The sequence below is a fragment of the Triturus cristatus genome, chromosome 4_1 (genome assembly GCF_964204655.1).
Source record: "Triturus cristatus chromosome 4_1, aTriCri1.1, whole genome shotgun sequence".
Classification (NCBI taxonomy): Eukaryota; Metazoa; Chordata; class Amphibia; order Caudata; family Salamandridae; genus Triturus; species Triturus cristatus.
The window spans coordinates 932,031,929-932,053,706 of NC_140585.1; the positions used below are offsets into that span (position 1 = coordinate 932,031,929).

A 21,778-nucleotide genomic window follows, 5' to 3' on the forward strand; every position below is an offset into this window, starting at 1 on the left:
CACTGGGGCCATCTCGCCATCAGGATTCCGATGTTTCTGCTAATGATGCAGTGAGCTTGGGCTTCAGGAGATTAATATCCAGTGTACCATCATTTGTACCATCATTTGCAGATAACGCGGCCCAGGTCAAGTCAGTTCCCTTGCCTGCAACTAATATTTTCATGGTGAATGTTCTGAAATTGTGCCCCGGATTACACGAGAATCTTGAACAGGGGATAAACAAGGTAGCCCATTGGATCAGATCAGTGCATCAGTGCTACTCTATAATCCATGACCCTTCAAGTCAGTGGGACTGTTAGAATTCTTCTAAAAGAGGCCTGGATGTGAAAGTGTTTAATAACCCCAAGCCTTAGGACTATGCCTCCCCAGGACTCGAGAATTCAGTTAAAAAAGTTGCCTCCCATTTTTTAAAGGAGGCCTTCTAGTGACACCCATCTTGTCCCCTGATCTGACCAGAGTACTTCCTGACAGCATAGTAGGAGCTCGGCGTGACAATCCAGAGAGTAGACATTTATGCAGTAATCATGTGCCCCCCTCCTTAAAATAATTTTGGGAAATTAATTGTACACCACAGCTGCAATTAGTCAAACAATTACCCAGTTTTGACACACCTATTTTGACCTATTTATTTGAACACATTTGTGTAGTTGCCCTAACACTAGGCGAGCTCAAGGGAATACAATGCCCAGTGGGTTCCAGGTTTAACTCTCCATCTAACCCAAATAGCAATGGGGTTGCTCTTACTATAAATTATGTTGCACCAAAACTCATTTCCTTAGTCTCTATGGTGAAGGGGTCCAACTTACTACCCCTTTCTCCCACTGAGAAAGAAAGATCTATAACCTTGCTTAGTTGAAATGTTGCAGGTATAACGGCAAAGCTAAGCGACAAGGATTGGGGGACTTTGGTTGATTCGATATATAAATTATCAAGCCTCAGCCAATAGATCCACTGCTGTCCGGCCATCAGGTGGGCCAATTATATGGGTTAAGAGTCCTTGGCCTGGTGTTTAAAACTAGTTGCCACTTTGTCTCCTGTCATACTTGCCCTAAAGTTTATCCAAGGGGCAAGTCAACACTTTTTCTACTTAATGTACAGAAGATCTCCAGACTCCACTGAATCTGTCCTTTAAATTGCTTGTGGAACGTTATTCATGTGCACAGAGGGGATTCTTCTCTAATGATTGGGGGCGACTTTGCACCCTCAGGGTTACTTATGGAGGTGGCTAGGAAAGAAAATGATTACTAAGGTATTCTGGAATCACCAGCTTCTCCAAGGAAAAATCCCTCTAAATCAGACCTGCAATTAGTAGACTTATTTTTATTGTTTGGCGTTCATGGCTGTAACGGTCGCACTCCTTCAGATCACCTGGAGACCACTATGTTTAGGAGAGGATCCTACTAAAGTGTCATGTTTCTATATGGCATTCTGAAGGACATGAAGGTACAAGATAGACAAGAGTGACCACAATGCCTTATTCCTATATTTGAATGGTTCTTTAATTTCTGACTTGCTTGAGGCTTCTGGTTCACCAATTGATCCCCTTGTCTGTAATAACCGTAAAAATGTTAAATGGTCTAGCAGTTGCGGCAATTCTTGTGCTACGAGTTCCATGTATGATGCAGTAAGTAGGAAACTTGAAATTGTTAGCACTAACTTACACAATCCCACATTTCTAATGCATGTACATGAACTATTATTCCAGGAACTAAAAGGGTTTTTTAAAAAGACTACTAGGACCGCTAGTGTGCCAAGGACTGGTTAAGAATGGTTCAACAGGGAGTGCTGTCTTAGGAAACTCAACCTTATTGCCACAATTTGATTGGGCGTCAAAGGCAGAATAAAATCATCTAGAGCCTTATACAGAACTGTGACTAGGGAAGCTAGATTAAAATGGGAAACAGGCATTTCAGACGATCTCCTAGAAGCAGCTAATTCTAGAAATGCAAAACATTTCTGGCCCATTTTATCTATCAGGGGAAGCAGTAGACCAATGAAACCGGAAATTCATGTCCAATCGGATGAGTCGGTTAAGCATTTTGGAAGCCTTTATGGAGATTCCATGTGCTTTGATGAACCCGATTCCTGCCCAGATATTGTACAGATTGACGTGGCCGCTCAATGTGTGCCTCAAATAATCTTCACCTTAAAGGACACCATGGAAACCTTAGCAACTCAGAAGGCGAGTAAAGCGCCTTGCCTGGATAAAATAACAGTAAACCTTTTTAGTCAGATCCAGATGTATGGCTCTCTTACATTAATGCCGTATCAAATGCTGTAGCTGCAGGTTCCCCCATTCCGGATACATGGAAACGAGCAGTGATCATTCCAATTCCATAGAAGGGATCTTGAACAGAACTCAGAAATGATTGCCCTATCCGCTTATTTGATAGTTTTCAAAGATGTTTTGTAGGCAGGTTCTTTATAAATCAACAACCTGGCTGTTAGAAAAAGATATTATCAGCCACCACCAAGCTGGCCTTAGAGACGACATAAGCACAGTTGACCAAGTGTTTTGTTTTCTTTTGATAAAATGGAAGACTGAATCTCATGGGGGTAGCGTTTACATTGCCTTTGTAGACTCCGCACTGCTTTTCACATAGTCCCAAGGGGCAAGCTATGGGAGGTTGTGCGAGATCTAGAAATCCACCGAGGCCTTTTAGATTTACTCAGCCAACTACACTTGGATATCTATGATCAGGTTAGGTGTGGCTCCAATGGTGAACTTACCCCTAGAATTGCAGTAAAGAAAGGAGTACGACAGGGGGTGTTTTGGTGCCTACTTTGTAAATTTCATAAATGGATGTATTAATTTCCTATCAAATTGTACCACCAATTACCCTGTCTTGGCAGGGAGCAAATTGGTAGCCCTCCTTTTAGCTGGAGACACTTTGTTGTTGTCTAAAACTGAAAAGGGCTTACAGGTTCTACTGGATATGTTTATGCTGTTTTGTTCCAACCATGATTTGGAGTTTAATACACACAAAAACAAAAATAATGTTTTTAACCCATATAAGAGGTTTTGTTCTAAAATTGTTCTGGCTGGGAATTCCCTGGAGAGAGTCAGGGAGTTCAATTACATTGGAATTGGGATCTGTGACTCCATCTCTTGGTTGAAACAAATAGTCAGCAAAGAAACACGCTGCAGACATAGCCGACCTTATATTAAGCCAGGAAATTGACGTAACTATACTAACAGAATCTTGGCTATATGACTCTTCCTCCCCTTGCCTAGATATATTAGTCCCTCCGAACTATTATATTATGAGATTAGACAGGCCAATCAAAAAGGGAGGAGGCATCGCCTGTATACATAGATCTGACATTGCCATCACGAAAATTCAATCTGACCCTGTGGAATCATGTGAGTATCTCGGTATGTCCCTAAGATCCTCTGATAATCAATTTTGCAAACTACACACATTCTATCACCCCCCAGGCAAAAACACCAGGTTTATAGACCAGCTGATAGAAATCATCACAGCAAACTCTACCCCTCATTCCAATGATATTTTCTTAGGAGACTTCAACCTTCACTGGGAGGATCATTCTGACAATCAAATCAATCTATTCAAAGCCTTGTAGATCAATCACTGGTCCAAGAATGTCTGCTACCAACCCACTCTAAAGGCTCTACCTTAGACTGGATCATAGCTAAAGAAAAGCTATAAATTACATTAAAATCACACCATGTGATTGGTCTGATCACCACATCATTACTTTCCAAATACCCTTCACAAAACCAAAAACTTCAACACAAGTAAAAAAAACCTAGAAAATGGATGCGTGACACTAGAGGGCTCAATATGGAGATGGTTGTAGCACCCTGCAAGATAGAACTGCAACCTCCTAATAATATGGTGGAAGTTAGTGACCTGACGAAGTATTGCAATAATACAATGTCAAATATTATGGAGGACATAGTCCCGTTAAAATTCAAAAGGATCCCTGACAAAAATGGTTCAACTCTAACTTGAATGAAGAAAGACTGTCCCTCAGATTCACAGAGCGGAAATGGCGACAACACCCTTCCTCACCCCACCTAATACAACTAAGACTGACCAGGAAGGCATACAATAAAAGCATCCTAACCTCCAAAAAAGACTTCTTCAGGAAAGAACTGGACAATGCAAAAAATAGACAGAGAAAACTATTCGATCTGCTAAAAGATCAATCTAATAAAACGGCCAAATCTGCACCAACTAATGCAATTTCGAATTTAAGCAGTGAAGGCTTCTCCTCCTTCACAGCCACAGCCAAATCGATGGAGGTGGAGCTCAAGAAAGCAGCTGAAGGACCATGCTTCACTAAGAGCTCCCCAGATGAGGTTCAACTGCAACCAGCTCTGGAAACGCCTAAAAATAATGCAAGATGGTCAGAATTCAAGCCTCTCAGGGACTTCGATATTGCAAAGATCATCTCGACCACTAAATCAAACAATCCCTACATCGATCCTTTACCTGCAAAATGCTGCTCTTCAATAACCAACTGCTCATCCCCTCATGGACAAAGATTATCAACGCTTCAATGGAACAAGGCTCAATACCGGACTGCCTGAAAACAGGGCATGTCACCCCAATCTTAAAAAAAACAACAGAGAACCCCTCTGACCCTAACAATTTCAGATCAGGAACAAATATTCCCATGCTAGCCAAAGTCCTGGAAAATTGCATACAACAATTGAGCCAACATATCTCTGAATTAAATCTGTTAAATGATTTCCAATCAGGATTTAGACCTAACCATAGTACTGAGACAGCGATTCTGCACATCGTGGATGACGCACTACTTGCCCTTGACAGCAATGAAACCTCTCTCCTAATCCTGCTTGACCTTTCTTCCGCATTCGACACGGTTAACCATACCAAAATACTCGATCGCTTGAAAAATAGGATGGGTTTAGAGGGTACAGTCCTAAAATGGTTTAGATCATTTTTAGAGAATATAACGCAAAAATTCACAGTCAACCAAACATGATCAGCTTCCTCCAGAAATATGATAGGAGTTCCTCAGGGCTCAACACTATACCCGGCACTGTTCAACCTGTACGTAGAGCCACTCACAGAAACCTTACAACGAGCAAACATCTCCTTCCACAAGTACGCAGATGACACACAGCTTTACATCAAGATTATATCAACAGAAGAGATAGATATCATGAACCAAGCACTAAAGCGTACCATCCATTGTCAAACCAGCAATCACTTGAAGCTCAACCCCCATAAAACGGAATTCCTGCTGATTTCTCCACAGAAAAGCGCCACGAACATCCTAGAGTGGAACAATCTGATCATGGCACTAAACTGCTCACCGAGGATTGTTGACTACCAAATCCCTGGGGATCATACTAGACAAAAACCTGAATATGCTATCTCATATTAACACAATGGCAAAAAATACCAGATTCCACTTAAGCTACCTTAGAAAGCTGAAACCCTTCTTAAATAAGTCAGACCTTAAAACAGCAGTCCAGGCACTGGTAATATCAAGGATTGAGTACGGTTGCACAACCCTAGCTGGTCTCCCCAAGATTTCAATAGCCCAGTTGAAAGCCTGTCTCAATGCGGCCACAAGACTTATAACCGGCTCCAGGAAATTCGATCACATCACCCCTCATCTGAAAGCTCTTAACTGGTTGCCTTACGAAGCGAGAATACAACTAAAAATGGCATGCATTATCCACAAAGCGATACACTACAAAACACCAGTGTACCTAGCCCAGAAAATCACACTATCAGGAGGATGCCGTGTCTCCCAGAGCCATGGAGAGCTATTACTAAAACCGGCCAGATTCCGCAAGAAAAGAACTTATGACCCAAATTCTGGGCGCTGTGCCAGAGAGTGCTCGAACGCTCTCCCCTTCAACATTAGAAGAATTTCATCAATCTCGGATTTAAAAAATGAAGCCAAGTCTTTTTACATGAGTAAATATCTCCCATAATCGCAGCAGACTCACCACTTTCATTGTTCCACTTTGGGGTATTGTATATATGTTTATGAAGCGCTAATGTTTTTCTCAAAATCATTTTACAACTACTAATGACTGTTTATTGTTATGCAAATGTGAAGCGCTCCGATACCCCATTTAGGGTCATTTTCGCGCTATAGAAAACACCAAATGAAAAAAAAAAGAAAATGTATTGCTTTACTAAACCATAGGACAGTCACTATAATTAGTTTTGCTAAGATAGCTACAAACCACCCTGTCTTGCCAGCTTTAGAGGTATACAGAGCACAATCGGTCAGTGCAGCTATGTATGGTGCAGAGTTATGGGGTTACTGCGATTCTCGCAAGCTTGTAAATGTGGATAATAATTTTCTCCACTTCTTCTGAGACTCCCTCAGAGTGCCCCTACGTTACCTATTCAATTAGACTTGGCTTTGAAATCCATAGTAGACCATGTGAAATCAAAGCAAGTTCTGTATTAGGTTCAAGTTTGGATGATAAGAAATCTCTCACCCTACTGGATATTTCGGAGAAATCAAGTGCTCACAAAATCCCTTGGTTGGGCTATGTAAAGAAGTCCCTTACTGAGTTGGGGCTTGAAGCCTTTTTGTCATGCACTGATTCTCTCCCCGACAATGCTAAACGTGTTGTAAAGAATAGATTTGTGGCACAGCCATCATGTAAAACACCTTTATCTTCTATGGGTCGATTGACCAATGATTTCCTCTCAAGAAATGGAACTTTAAATTTGAGGCTTTTTTAGACTACATTCAACCAAGGTGGGCGAGAACCCTCTACATAAAACTTAGGTTGGGAACTTTACCGACAGCCTCTTTAACAGCAACTGGCAAGTAGAGGGCCAGATTTCCGGAACTTGCCCTTCGTGCAAGTCCCATGATTAAATTGAGGGTTTTATGTTTTTTGTAGAGCTAGATCCAAATGGATAAAGCCGCTTTGTAAATTATATGGGATAAGGCAGTATCTTGTTGTATTAAGAATTTGTAAGACCAATACGAACCCTACGGTAGTCTTCTCAGTTGCTACATTTTTACACTCTGCTTGGCTCATTCCAACAAGTGCTTTTGAAAGTGGTCCCTAGATAATAGTCTTTTCATTAATTGCTATAGCCTTTTGTATTTTTCATGATACCACTTTATTGAACTAATTGTTTTTCCTGCTATTCCATTGGTTTGGGTCAAAATTTATTGGTGTTTGGTTGGGTTGAGTAAGTTGGATTAAGCAGTAACAATGATTTACTAGATACAATCACTTTTAATGAATTTCAAGATTTGTCTGCTTGTTTTATGTATTTGTAATGATGCTTTTATACTTGTTTTTATGTATCAATGGACGCTGTTTCCAAACTGGCAATAACTTTGGAGAACTCTGGATTTGGGGACAAAGCATCAACTTGGATACTGTTGTTTACCACTAGTGTCCCCCAGCCATAAACACTATTTCATTCCAAATGAATAATCAAGTTATCCCAATTAACATTTGACTCTTTAAGGGTAGCAATAACCAGCTGACAAGGTGCTGCTTCCTCTTAAATAGAGCTTCTATTTCTCATGGCACAGGATAATGGTGCTATGCAAACAATTCAATAAATATGTTATTACCTGTTGATTTAGTTATTCGCTCTTCAGCAAGACTTTGACTGATGTATTCATCATCCACAATTCTATTTTACATGAATTAGTTTACAAAGAATGCCTCTTGGGGAAATTTCAAACATACGATTCTTAAGCCACATCACCTTTAGAGCCCCTGCACCTTTTTCATTATACTTATAGCACTGATTGTCAGCTTTTCCTAGGGCGGAAGACTGTTATACAAACCCCCCGTCTCACTCTTACTGTTTACTTTATAAGCTAGAAACAGACTGCAGAAAAAACGGTCACTATCCACAAGTGTATAGCAAAGGATATGCATGTCTAAGTCTTTAGACAGGCCGACTGGCCGTACAGGTGTGCCAATAATAGTCCATAGCAGGGTATTGTGATTCATGGGGAAGCACAGGGGACCAATTCACTCTAAAGATCTTTGTTAGACTCCTTATCAATTGGTAGATGTTTTAAGTCTTTTGAGGTGACCCAAGTTTGTTTCTTGTGGTTTTGTAGGGCAAATAGTGCACATGGCTGGGTTGCATTCCCTACAATAATCCTCATTGGTGATCCTTAGCAATTTCCTGCTTGCTAGAGTGGTGCAAGGAACTGATGAGTTGACTCCCAACTCCCATGGTAGAAGCCCTATCCCTGTTCTAGGTCATCCTTCAGGTGGCAGTGAAGTAGGTGAGGCGGTCATTCACTGGGTATATTATTGAAAGAGATGCCTGGCTCTGTTTCTAAAGTTTCTTCAGGGACTGTTGACGTCCCTACAGGAATCCTAGGCCCTTTTTTCATTACACCTCTGGCAAGTAAATCTCAGCTGTGTTTTCCTAATGGAAACCACATGTCCAGTTTCTGGGAATTGGTAAGGCAGGTCCCAGTTAGAGATTTTCAAAGAAGAGTCTTGGTTGCTGCTGATGAGGAGATGAAGAGGAGAGCTCTAAGGGTTTATTCCCGAACGAGGAAAAATGCCCATTTTTCTCCACAGTTGTACTGGGGCTGTATTAGGAGAGTTGCCAGAATCTATTTCAGAATGTGATCCCATGCCATCTTTCCTATGGTGGTGTGGGGAATGTAGTGCTGGGATTCCTGGGTGAACTCCTTTCATCATATGCCTATACAAATATTCCATGTTTGATTTAAAGTATCAGTATAATTGTGGTATGGGAGGTCTTAAGGATAGGTTCATGGGAATAAACATTTCCCAGGGTATTGCTGATGCCACAGAGGCAAATCCCAGGGGTACAATCACAAGTTCTTTCTTCTGTGGTGGTGTAATGTTGGTGAGGTGACACCAAGTGTGTACTCCCTGTGGTGATCCAGAGTCCACTTTGCTACATGGTGAACCAGGAAGTGAGTACAAGGGTTGTATTAGATATAATGATCATAGTCCCCCTCTTTTGATACCGACCTTCCTTCACAAAACACCTTCCATAGAGCATATAACATCATCCACAGGGCACTTACTAGCCTCCACATGACTCACCACAAACTACACTTCTGAATGCCGACTATGTACTACCCTACATAGAATTGGGCACATACAGGCTGTCTCGAGGCTATGCTCCTGCTAACTTGGAGCCCAGAGTGTGCTTACCAGCCTCCACGGGATTGGTCTTTTCATACGATGATGTCGGAGCTTCCATCTGACTGAACCCTACAGCACTCTAGGTAGAAAAGACAGAATATATGTCACATCATTGTAAACCCGACATGACACTGGAACTCACAAGTAAAACACAACAAATTCAAACTAAAAACTTCCAAAGGACACCCTAAACACAGATTAAAAGCAAGTAAAACAAAGCCTGCTGACAGGCTAAAAGTAACATAAGCACACTCAAATTCAATAAAACAAGGTCTGGTCAAAAACCTTTGCAAATCAATGAATACAATGGCAAAGCTATGAAAATCAAGCAAAAAAAAATAACCCAATAAAATACAGGTAAATTGCAAATTAAACAAAGTCACAAAATTAAAAAAACACAGTAAACAAACTGTAAAAAACAACCAAAACACAATAAACACAATTTCAAAAATAACATAATGACAAACACTGCTTGTTCTAAGAACACTGAATTTCATCATGATCCTGGTGGTTCTGCATGATAATCTCCTCCTAATAAAAAAATACGATGACAACTTTCCTTGCAGTTGAATTTCTTTATAATTGGCAGTACTTTTTATCTAATCTCTGGTTTGTGTAGCTTGCCTACTTAGTTATCTAACATATTCACTTTGTCCTACTTTTAACTTCTGTAGAGTGACAAGTCGCAAGGTCATGTCCTTCTGCAGGGTTCTTGGTCAACCGGTGGCCATCTAGCTTGAGTGATAAGATATCTGGGGTGCATGGTTATCCTGCTCTGTAGCTATTAGCTTGGCTTACAACAGATTAAGGGCTTCAATATTTTGTTTTTGCGGGAGGTCCGTTTCTCTGTCGTGGCGACAGAGTAAATTACTTCATCGCCCTGACAGAGGTGCCGCCCTCAAAATTTAGAATTGACTGCCAAGCTGGCATTCATTTCTACAGCATTGGCAAGAAAAGTCATCACAGCGGCTCCTACCAATGCGGTTTACAGTTTGGTGCACAGCTCAATCAAGATGCCAAATCCGTGCACAAACTGTTTTCTTTTGGGTTTTTGCAAAAATAAAAACCCAAGTGGGATTTTCTTTTTGAAAATAAAAATTAAAACACTCCACAGGCCATATGAGTCGCTTCTCATGGCAAGGGGAGCATTTAGAAGGTTTCACTGCACCTTACTGCCGGGGTTTTCTGGGCATTGACGCACAGTGAATACCAACCTCTAATTCTATTGAATTTAGATGGGCGGAATCAGAGGTCTGTATCCGATGGCCTTTACTCCACAGGGTCTTCAGAGGGATAAAATCAAGGCAGACACAGAGTAGTTTCTGCCATGATTAAACCTAAGGTCCAAAAAGAACAAGTGATGCAAAGAACGTTAAACAATGTCAAACACTCACCGCAGTACAGAGATCTGGACCTAAATCCGTTGTTTTTTTGCTCACCATGCCATTCCAGTTTAAACCCACCCATATGCTAATCAGTCTTGACTCTGCTCCCTATGGATGCTTGTTTCCGGTCCAGGGAGGACCCGGCTTGGTAGTTTGGGCTGGACTGTTCCCATGAGGAAGAGGGTGAAGACTGATTTGCATATGGCTGGGTCCAAACTGTAGTGGCGTGGTGAGCAAAAGAACTATGGATTCAACCCAGATCTTAGTATCTGGGGGTGAATGTTTCCATTGTTCAGCATCCCATCTAGCATTTGTTCCTTTTGCTTTTGTAGCCCAAAATGGGAAGGGTTTGCCCGACGTGGGTCCCGTGCTCACTGCACCACTGGATTCAAGCTAGCCCGGTGGATGAGGGGTGGTGCCCCAGAACCAGTCCCAGAATGCTTGTTTCCGGTCCAGGGAGGATCTGACTCTGCAGTTCGGGATGGACTGTTCCCATGAGGAATAGGGTCAAAACTGATTTGCATATGGCTGGGTCCAAACTGGGGTGGCGTGGTGAGCAAAAGAACAATGGGTTAATCCCGGATCTTTGTGACTGGGGGTGAATGTTTGCACTGTTCAGCATTCCGTCTATCATTTGTTCCTTTTACTTTAAACCCAAGGTCCGCCCGCATATAAATTTGGCAGACAGAGCACAGTCTTGACTGTATAGATACTCCATCGCAGTTACAATAGAGTATCTATACCGCCAAGATTTAAATCCAGTTCTAAGTATCCAAGCAAAAACACTCCAGAGCAGTGGTGTTCCAGCAGTCCAGGAATTATGGAGCTTCATAACGAGGACATTAGAGCTCTGCACAAGCACGGTGTAATTCAAAGACAGGGTCAAGGGCCAGCAGCTTTAAAACTCACTGTGATGAACATGTAACAATCCCTCCTCTGCAGGGGCAAAGTCCCATAGTGCTTTTGTTGTCTCTACTACTGTGTTTCCTCAAGAGCAGCTAGGAAGCTGCTAACATGCTAATTCGCAGGCATGCTACCAGTCCTTAATTTGAGCAGATGCTTGCCAAGGCTCAGCACAGTAACTCATTTTAGAGCACCAGGACTCAACTGAGATGCTTGCATTCATGATGGCCCTGGCTGTGCAGTGGTCAGACAGCTGTACATTTTGCATGAAAGAACCGCTCCTGCTACAGCAGCCCAGCCCAGCTGCTTTTCATTTTGAGAATGATTATTGCAAAAGGGATGTGGCACTTGTGGATTATGAGACCTTTTCCAGTCCCATAATGCCACAAAGAAGGTAGAGCCACTGGCTTGCTTCCCATTGGATAATTTAAGGATAGTCGAGGAGACTGCTTTAGTGCAGCTGACCTATCCGTCAGTGTAAAATTGCTGCTTGGCCGGTAATTATGCGGCTACATTTACATTTAGAACAGAAGGCAAAACAAAAAAGGACATGAAGTTGAATAATTGTAGGTGAGAAACCTATCCAGTCTTCTGCTGTAGTTTCTTTTCTGGTACTTGTAGTTCTTTCCCTTATAAATGCAGGCCGACAAATATCACAATGCAAAGGAAAAATAGCCTTGAACATACTACTTATGGCCAACATGAAATATTTCAGAATCAGTCCCTTTTGACATGCATTTGAAAAACACCTTATTGGAAAACAAAAGACAAAATCCAATTAATGTATTGGCATTTCTATAGTACTTCACAAACTTAGCTGGGGTTAAACGGAGAGCTGCACAGAGCACTAGGGGTGACATAGGACCACCAACAGCTACAATGCCCATATCTTGGCTCAAATAGATCGAAGTGCCACTACATCGGAGGCAAGACAGAATTACCACTAATGAAAAGCTACTACATCGAGTAAGGGAGGTTCAACAGCATTTAATTTATTTTCAAGCAAAATAAATTAACTAAAGCTTTGGGTTGGCAACTTGGATAGTTTGTGTTTGCATAAATTAAGATGAAATGAATAGAAGGGTAGAGTTAGCATCAGGGTTAGATTTAAATACTCATTTTATTTAATTTAAATCAATTAAGGGTTAGGTTTGGCATTGGAGTTAGCTTAAGTTTAGTTTTTACTTAATAGAATAACAAAAAATTAAGAATAGTTAGTGTCTTAGTATGGATGCCTGTGGTATTTCTATAGTGCAAACCTAGTCAAAAGGCAGCAGAGCGCCAGAACCGGAGCGCATAAATGGAAAAGGCCTGCTGTAATATTGTTTTCTTTTTTTACTCTTTTAGTGTTCAGTCTGCTGGTGTCCTGGCTATCCAAGTGTGCCAAGAACCACCATAGATGGTGAACTTGTCTGAAAGTTACGCAGGTTGCTGGTTGTGATGTCTTAGAAAATGATACAGCTTTGGAAAATGAGGTGGACCAGCAGGGGGAGCCAATGGAGTTCAATCTTTCTATATGCCTTGGCATTATATACATCTTCAAGGTACGTAAATGTGAAGTTAAAAACAGTAAATCTAAACGTATGCTTAAAGTACTCATTATTCTGACATACAACTGGATGAACAATGCCATGGTAGGATTTCTTAATACATTAACATACTATAGAGCTCAATAGGTGGAACTCTGCAACCCAAATAAATTCAATCAAACCCAGCCAAATATCAAGTCACAATGCAAGAATCTCACCCTATTTCTGTATCATTACAGGGGAAATTGTCTTTGTTCATTCCTTTTTGTTAAGGCTTTCTTGGCAAAATCCAAATTTTTCTCTCAGTACCCGAGAGTTGGAAGATGAAACATCTGAATAGGGATGAATACCGTCTACAGGAGTTCAAGCAACTTAGATGTGGTAGTCTGTCAGTTTAGGGTACTCAGGACCAAGGAGAGGCAGCAACTGATAAGTATAGAGTAAATGACACATGCATAAGACTTACCTTGTCCACACGGTCTTTCTGGACTCCATACCGACCGCCGAAGCCCTTGGCATGGTCTGTGGGATACAAAGAAGTAAATACCCTACTTAAAAAAGTGTGAACTTCTTGAGGATGCTTGGAAAGGCTGCAACACTAGAGGCAGTGCATGAGGACATGGGAAGTCATAATATGTAAAGAGACAGCTCCTATTGACATAGAAAGAGAAAGCATGCAGGAGGCATGACATGGGGATACAGAAGAAATAGTGTGTTGACAGACAGACACAAGGACACAAAAAGAAACTGCATGTGGAGAGATAACTTCTAAGGACACAGAAAGAAACCGCATGCTTAGGAACACATCATGAGGATACAGGAAGAGAAAGCATGCAGAAAGTTTATGGGGATATAGAAAGGAAGTACAACCAGACCGCTTTTAAGTAAGTGCCCTGGAAAAAAAAGTGTGAGTAGAGGGAAGTGAGGATACGGTAAGAGACATAAGGAGAAATAGCACTGGAGGATACAGTAAGAAAAGGGTTGCAGAAAGACAACTCCTGCGAGCACTTGAACAGACAACAGAGTGGAACAGAATACAAGGATATGAGAAGAGATAGGAAATATACCCTCCTGACCTTGGCCAAGAGGTGGGGGGGGGCAGTGGCAGCTGGTGATCTTTGAAAATGATAGGGCATCATACTGTCCTGGAATTCCAATGCATAAACGAGAGAAACGAGCAAGTCCAATTTCTTTTAGTGAGACTTTGGGGGGATGCGGGCGTCACCCCCCAAGAATTGTGAAAAAATTAGGTCAAAAAGTGGATTTTTAAGCAAAATTATTAAATGAATTGCTAAAAAGCCATGGGCTCTGAAAGGCCATAGGCTCTGAATACTCAAGTACTTTCATTGTACCAAGCCAATGAAGCCTGACTTTACCCAGGATTTGACAATATTTTTTTCAAAATGTGCAGTGGGTGCCCCCATTTGTCAAGAATATCTTCAGTGTGTCAGGGCCAGCATAAAGTGACAGGTGCCCTCTTCTCCCAAGACTTGCATACAATATGCCATTACCGGACTTTTTCCTTTGTTGTCATCCACACACAACGGGTGGCCCATAACTCAAAAGTTACCTCTAGCACTCTTACTTTCACTCAGTTTCACGTGCTCTCCCTTATCCTCTCAGTCTCACTTTTTCCTCACTCACTCTAACTGAATATTTCTCACTCACAGTTACATTCATGGTCATTCACGCTCATTCATTCTCACTAACTTCCTGTCACTCACTCATAAACACACTCAACCATACAAACACAGACAAATGCTCATGCACTAACACATACACATACTCACATGCACTTTCTCTCACCCGTAAACACATACAATCAACAGTTGTTTTCACCTATGTTCTGTACCTGTTCGCTTCGGCTACTTAGCGGCTGATGTTGGATGGACACTCAAGGCAGGTACACAACTCGCTCGCACCTTAGGCACTGAAGCATGAAACTAAAAGCTAGAGCATTTATAGTGGCGCGCAGGCTCCAGGTATCAGCTTCTTGCCTTTACACCCCCCGAACTAGCCAGGAGGTAGGGTAGGGTTATTGAAACTCCTGAATCCACCCCTTCCTGTGACAAAAAGGATGTAGGCGATATGACAGCCTTATTGACTTATAGCACGAGACACAACAAAGCTTGAGCCTAAAGCACCCAGGGCTATCTGCATCCGTGATGCTCCAGCGCCACAATTCAAGAGGCACAGAGGCATGCTAGGGTCCTGAAGCAGGGGCTGTGGCTTGTGGCTCTACGCAGCTACGCCAGCCATCATACTGATTCGCTGCATGTCTCCGATTGTTGCACGACTTGCAGAGAGGAGCAACATTTATTTATACCAATAGTAAATGATAAACTATTGTTTGCTTTTAGTATACTAAAAAAGGCAGAAAACAAGGAGGAATGAGCCCACAAAGCCATAACCTCTAAGGAGAAGACATGTACCATCCCCACATGTTGAGGGAAAGGATCTATGTGCCACCTCTATACCATCCTGACCTTTAAGCCTGGCAGTGGGTGTTAAAAATGAGGACTCCCAGGCTATGGTTTAGGTAGCACCTTACCTTGTAAATTTGATATCTTTTGAGCTTTTGGTGTTACCACTGTCATTCTTAACTCCCGCTAACTTTAGTTTTGGAGGGCGAGAGAGAAAGAGGGAGGGAGGGAGGCAAGGAGGGAAGGGGAGATAGGGGGAGAGTGTGTGTGTGTGTGTGTGTGTGTGTGTGTGTGTGTGTGTGTGTGCGCGTTTCAATCTGCTTCCTCATAATATCCGGTGTAATTTTTCATTACAATTTTATCTATGCATTTCTTTACAGATTGCTGATGCTCCAAGAATTGTCTTTTAAGAGGCGTTTTAGGAATAACATCCAAGAACAGCAGGTTAGAAGAAACATTTTAGAAAAGGATTCTGGAAAATGCGTGCAAATTGTATTGTAAAAAATAGATAATTTGAGGAATCTGTGTCATATGATCGACTTTTTATAAATTCCCCGGTTAACCCCCAGGGTGTTGTGATTTATAATGCTTTAGTTCACAAAAGAAATCGATTTCATAATGCATCTATTGTGTGTAACAACAAATTCAGGGTTTCTTCTAAAAAATTTGAAAATTATACATCACCCTGAAATTGTTCTGGAGCAGAGTCCTTAATTGTGCTTAGCTCAGCTTATACGGTCTTCTATGACATCCACTAGGATCTGTAACCATAAACCCTGCCTCTGGTTCTGTTCTAAAATCTGTTTAATCTAATACTCTGCTGAACTAGCTGTCGTCCTATAGTATTTTCTTCATTTGCCATTCCTACATATATTTGAAAGATCATTATTTATTAGGATGATCAGGACTTTTTGATCAAGAAGGCATTGTGTTCAGTCATGTCACCAAAAGCTTGGTTATACAGTGGTGCCTGACTGTTATTAGCCCATGTTGTGTTAGTATGAGTCAATTGTGAGCCTGAAAAGGTAAGTGGAGAGTGTGTCATTATGGTGGGCGATGACACCTTTCATGAGGCCGAAGATGATCACTTACAAATGCACTGATAATACTGGGGCTGCAACCCATTATGCAGGTGTGATGGTGGATCTGTTGAGGTTGTTATAGCAGCGATAGAATTGCGGATGGTGAGGTTGAGAAATCTAAATGGCCTCTGGTTTTCCCTAACAAATCTGTATGGTCTATAAGAGCAGTTATTCAACCGTAAAGATTTTTATACGATATGGCCCTAACAAATGTTCGGAAACATGTCATACTTGCATGGACATAAATAACACACATGCAAATATTTAGCTAGTCAGTGATATTGCAAGGGCACTGTTACAACACTCATAATATTAGTAGCTCGTTGTGATTTTCATTGAACATAAGTAGCTAATATAACAGAAAAGGTTGGAGTTCCCTGATTTTGACTGTGATTGGACGGCGCAGTAATTACCCGTCTGTGATTCGTGAGGCTTCACTTCTTCCTTGTGGTCCCAGCTGAGCGCCGATTTATCCTGACGGTCCTTCTGAACTCCAAACTTCCCACCAAATCCAACAGCATGATCTGTAAAGAGAAATAAGAGGTTTGAAAAGGAACACTGTCTAATCACATAGAGGGAGCTTCAAGAAGAGAGGCCAGAAAGTAGCAAGTGAGAGAGTTAAGGAGGGGAAGAGTCAGGATGGATGAGTGTTGAGTTTAAAAGGCAGGACAACAGATTTAGGGAATTTATGTTGACTTTCCCCATCAATCAGTTTATTCATTGGTGAAGAGTGTAAAAATTTATTATCAGCGGTAAACAATAGTGTCTCATAATACAGTTACATTTTCTGAGGTAGGCTTCGAGCTTCTGCTGCACAAACTACTTCTCTGTCCTTACCAGGGTACCTAGTGACAGCTCCTATCCCATGCTTTAAATTTTGGCATCTAATTCTGGGTTTTTATGACTTAAGACCAGCTCATCCTATTTTGGGTGGTAAATGCCAAGCCTTTTCAGGTGCCTTTCTGATCAATAAAGAAAACTACATGGATTCAAGCATTTATCATCGGCTGTAATCTTGCCACAACGAGTAACCAGAAAGACTGGATTTTAACATTCAGTGGTATATTTTCTTACTTTAATGGGTGGTTTTATCACCGGTCGTAAATGCTGATTATTAGTACATGAAACCCTTTTTAACACGCTCATCTAATAATAGTAAAGATTTGATCATTTACTAAATGATTTATCTTTTAATCTTTGATTTTTTTTCATAAATTGTTCGCCTAAAATTAGTAGCAGTAATCTATGAAAATCTCTATAGCTATGGCAATAAACTGTGTGTGTGTGTGTGTGCGCGCAAGCCTTGAAATCCTTTTTTTCCATCATTGATTTTTCTTCTGCTTTTGACTGCTATGTTGAATGTTTGCTGTTAATCTTTAACCAGAGTTAGATTTTGACTAACCTCTCATGACTTTTATCTGTGATGGGGAGGGTGTCGGTCAGCATTGTGAGGGCTAGTGCTGCAATGTAGATATCAAATGTCTTTGGTAAGGGGAGTCTTAGTAACTCTGGACGCGGGCTGATCACTTAGCAACAGGCCATCCATAACTAAAGTCCCTTCGTAGGTTTAACATGTTTTGGCACATAATATTTTCAATACAAATTGTGAGGGACATTGGTTCGGCCTCTTTCAGGCATTGTTTACTTTGGCTCAGGAACCCTCAGCTATTAGCTAAAGACATTGTCAATCCTAGAGTAGTCCACCAGAATATTTTAGTCTCACCTTCTTTCAATTGGCCGTTTGTGGGGCATTCTTCCTCCTCCATTGGAGTACATGAGGGACTATTTAACATCTAAAAAGAGTACTATGACATCACACATTTAGGGCCAGATGTATTAATATTTCATTTGTAAAAAGCATTTGTAAATTGTGCACTGACGTTTTGCAAATGAGATACCTTTTTGTGAACTTACCCAAGTACTCATATGAGGTCACTCATGAATTGCCACTTACCCTAATTGGATGCCATCACAGGGATGGTGGTCTGCTGGGGTTTGCAGACCACCATGTTTGGGACTTCTTATAAATAAAAAGAAATGTGTTTTTTAAAATGCAGCCTGTTTTCCTTAAAAGAAATGTGGCTGCATTTAAGAAAAATAGAGCTTTCCTAAAAACATTTGTTAAAGAGTTGGCAGGTGCCCCCGGGACATTGCCCACTCCCATGCAAACTTTTTTTTTCATTCACAAAGGGGTAAAAGGTCCCCTACAAAGAACTGTGAAATTGGAATTTGAAATGGACGGCCCTTCTAAATTATGATTCGTAATGCAATTCTAAACCCATTTTGCGATTAGGTAACTATTTAATGAATTGCAAAATGAGTTTAGTTCATTTCTAAAAGCCATTTAGTGGTCGTAAACCCCGTGATTTAGCGAATCACACACTTTATGACCATTAAACTGCTTCGTACATCTAGCCCTTAATTAACAAGCATATCCATATACTGTATGCATAAATCAATCTTTTTTTCAAATGTTGTGCACAGCAATAGCCATTTTGAATCGCTTTTGTCAACACTCGAGTGCAAGCGTCAAACCTTTTGCCTTTGTCAAAGCCTTTTTCATCACTAGCTTGTGTTTTTATGGTGAGGCACAAGTTAGTTTTTCGTTGAGTAATGTTGTGTTTGGAAATTAGGCTTAGTGGGCGATTGGAACTTTCTATTTTTCTTTTTTAGATTTCCCATTGCACATTTTGTAAATTGAGATGTACCAAGCACTGAGTTTCATCAGTTTTAATTGGGAAGAGGAGTGTGCTTCTAGGTCTTAGTAGTGGGACAAAATTATTTTGAGCATCTCCAACACTGCGTTTATGTTTTGAGCTGAGTTGTCTGAGACCATGACCACTGCTTGTTCCAGGTAGATTTACTGAGACTTTTTTTGAGGCTCGAAAGGCTATTTTTTGTTGGTTTAGGCTATTAGGTTATTGGATATTTTAGGCCACCCTGAAGCGAATAGAATCTTTTGGGTGCCCAGAGCCAAAAGGTTATGGAGGATAAGCAAGATCTATGTTTATAGAACACAACATGGATAAAAACAGAGAAACCCATTTTAAAAGGTTGAAAAAGTTCAAAACAAACTAGTGAATTAGAGATGTCTAGAATAGTGGGCAGATGACGTATTTATTGTAGGTCAAGAAGAACTCAAGTCTAGGACAAGGGACCTTGTATGGTGTGCAGAATTATCAATGTTATTTAGAGGACTTAGGATGGAGAAGATGCCTTTCCTTACAGGAGGACGCGTGGACTACTGTTCCTTAACTAAAGTACTGCTGAACTTTCTACAGCTAAGTTATTCTTATTCTTAGTTCTTAGGTCTTCTTCTGAAAGGCACCAGAAACCTGTCGGACACCCCACATGAGGCTTGCATTCTGGGCCCGTTTTCAAATTCACGAAAGGATCGAGTGTATGGAAGATATACTGCTCTCATGCACATCTCTTGAGAGAAAAGAACTCATTGGAAAAAACCAGTGGCTATTGGATGGTAACAGACTATTTGTGAATGGACATTCTCGATCATACACATATGTGATTCGATGGTGTGGAACACGCCCACCTGTGTTTGGCTGATGTGTCATATACCCACTTAGGAATGGATGGTCTGGGATGCACTAACCTCTGACTATATGGGGTGCGACATACCTGTCTGTGATTCGTGAGGCTTCACTGCTTCCTGGTGATCCCAGCCAAGGGCGGCTTTATCTTGACGGTCCTTCTGAACACCGTATTTCCCTCCAAAGCCAACTGCATAATCTGCCATGAAAAAACAAATATTGAAAAGAAAAAGAATATGAATCTAATATCAATGATAAACTATAATTCAGATAAGGAAGAAAATGCTCAGTAGGCCGAACATTGAAAAAAATGGGAGCAGTCTTTAATACCCATGCAGAAAGCAATCATGTCTGAAAATGTGTTGAAATTATAGGATTTCATTTTGTGTGTGCTTTAATATACTCCAGATAAAATGGCATTTTTTTTTACTGTATGATCAAAAAAGCACACTGGTAGATAGACAAGCAAATTATTTTAAAATAAGGAGATTTAAGATAATTATTTTTGACAAACCAAGCATAATTTCTTACGAAACCAACAAAATCTACAATTCTGATTTTTTTTTTAAGTGTGAGTAGCCCCAGCGGCCACACTGGTAGAAATTGTTTAAAAAAGGAATTGAATATTGGCTGAGGCTACCAACTGAAATGAATGTAAAAGGGATATGTCATTCGGATTAAAAAGAAAGGGTGTATGTCAGAGCCATAGCTGGGCAAGGAAATGGCAAATAAAATACGGTAGCAGCGTAGAGAGGAAGAAGAGATGGGTAAGATGCAGACTTATACAAGCTGGGAAGTTGCAGACAGCTGATGCAAGAATGTGTGATAAATTGGACTTTGCATTGTACTTTATTATCCAGTGCGGGTATACAACAATATTTTTCAACTGCACAATATTAGTGATGTAATGAAAAACCAATGGGAGTTTAGGAACTATGAACAGCAGCGCTACAAACAAAAATGAGGGACTAGAGAGTGGGGAGACATACAGAGAAAGGGTAAAAATGTAACAATTTTGTGTGCACCAATATTATAAACTAGTTGTGCGACTGTGTAGTGCTTACTAAACCGCACACATATTTAGAAAAGATTGTGAGGAGAAGTACCTGCAGGTGCTTGCCCTGAAATGCCTGCAAGAGCGAAAATTGAAAGTACAGAACCAAGCCTTATGACACTGATCCTAAATATACCTCATACCTCCTCCGGTGTGAGAACTGAAGATACAATGGCACTCTAGCAAACAGAGAAGAGCAGACACCGTTCTGCTTTCTCACTGGTTCACAATACCCTCACAGTTTTGAATTAAAGACATCCCAATTGTGCAGAACTGAGGGGGACACTGGCAGGACGTTGGTTTCAGTCTCTGAGTCACCAAAATGCAACGCACTGAACCTGACTGGCAGACAGTCCAAGCATTATGTGTTATTACAACCCTTGTACATTTGCATGAAGGAAGGTGGGTGAATGAATCAGAAAATGCGAGTGACTGTCTGTAGATTACAGACCCCCTATACTCTGGTGCTTCAGTTACGTAAATTCTCTGGACATCTTTTTCCCCACGACTGCTAATCGCTAAGAAAAGTAACATTATAGATATGGCATGTCTTAAAAAGGATAAAAAGGATCACAGTGTGCAAAGTGGACTTCACACGTGCAAATCTCAAAATAGATTTTGCATGTTGCCATTTAGGGGGTTGTTTAGGGTTTGTTGAAGAAGAGCCACCACAAATACCCAGACTATCCGCTCGCCAATAACGAGGTTATCC

The 21,778-nt window shown here is 41.0% G+C and overlaps 1 protein-coding gene across 2 annotated transcripts in view; it reads right to left on the minus strand.

The window, feature by feature from the left end:
* The window catches only part of LOC146855847 (src substrate cortactin-like), a 175,966-nt gene that overhangs the window by 32,798 nt on the left and 121,390 nt on the right, over window positions 1-21,778 (minus strand). For both annotated transcript variants that reach the window (XM_085653789.1, XM_085653790.1), the window contains exons 8-11: window positions 20,101-20,211; window positions 16,878-16,988; window positions 13,426-13,481; window positions 9,152-9,221 (exon numbers count right to left, since the gene is read on the minus strand). In XM_085653789.1, the coding sequence (XP_085509915.1) occupies window positions 9,152-9,221; window positions 13,426-13,481; window positions 16,878-16,988; window positions 20,101-20,211 (348 nt within the window). The remainder of the gene's footprint in view (window positions 1-9,151; window positions 9,222-13,425; window positions 13,482-16,877; window positions 16,989-20,100; window positions 20,212-21,778) is intronic.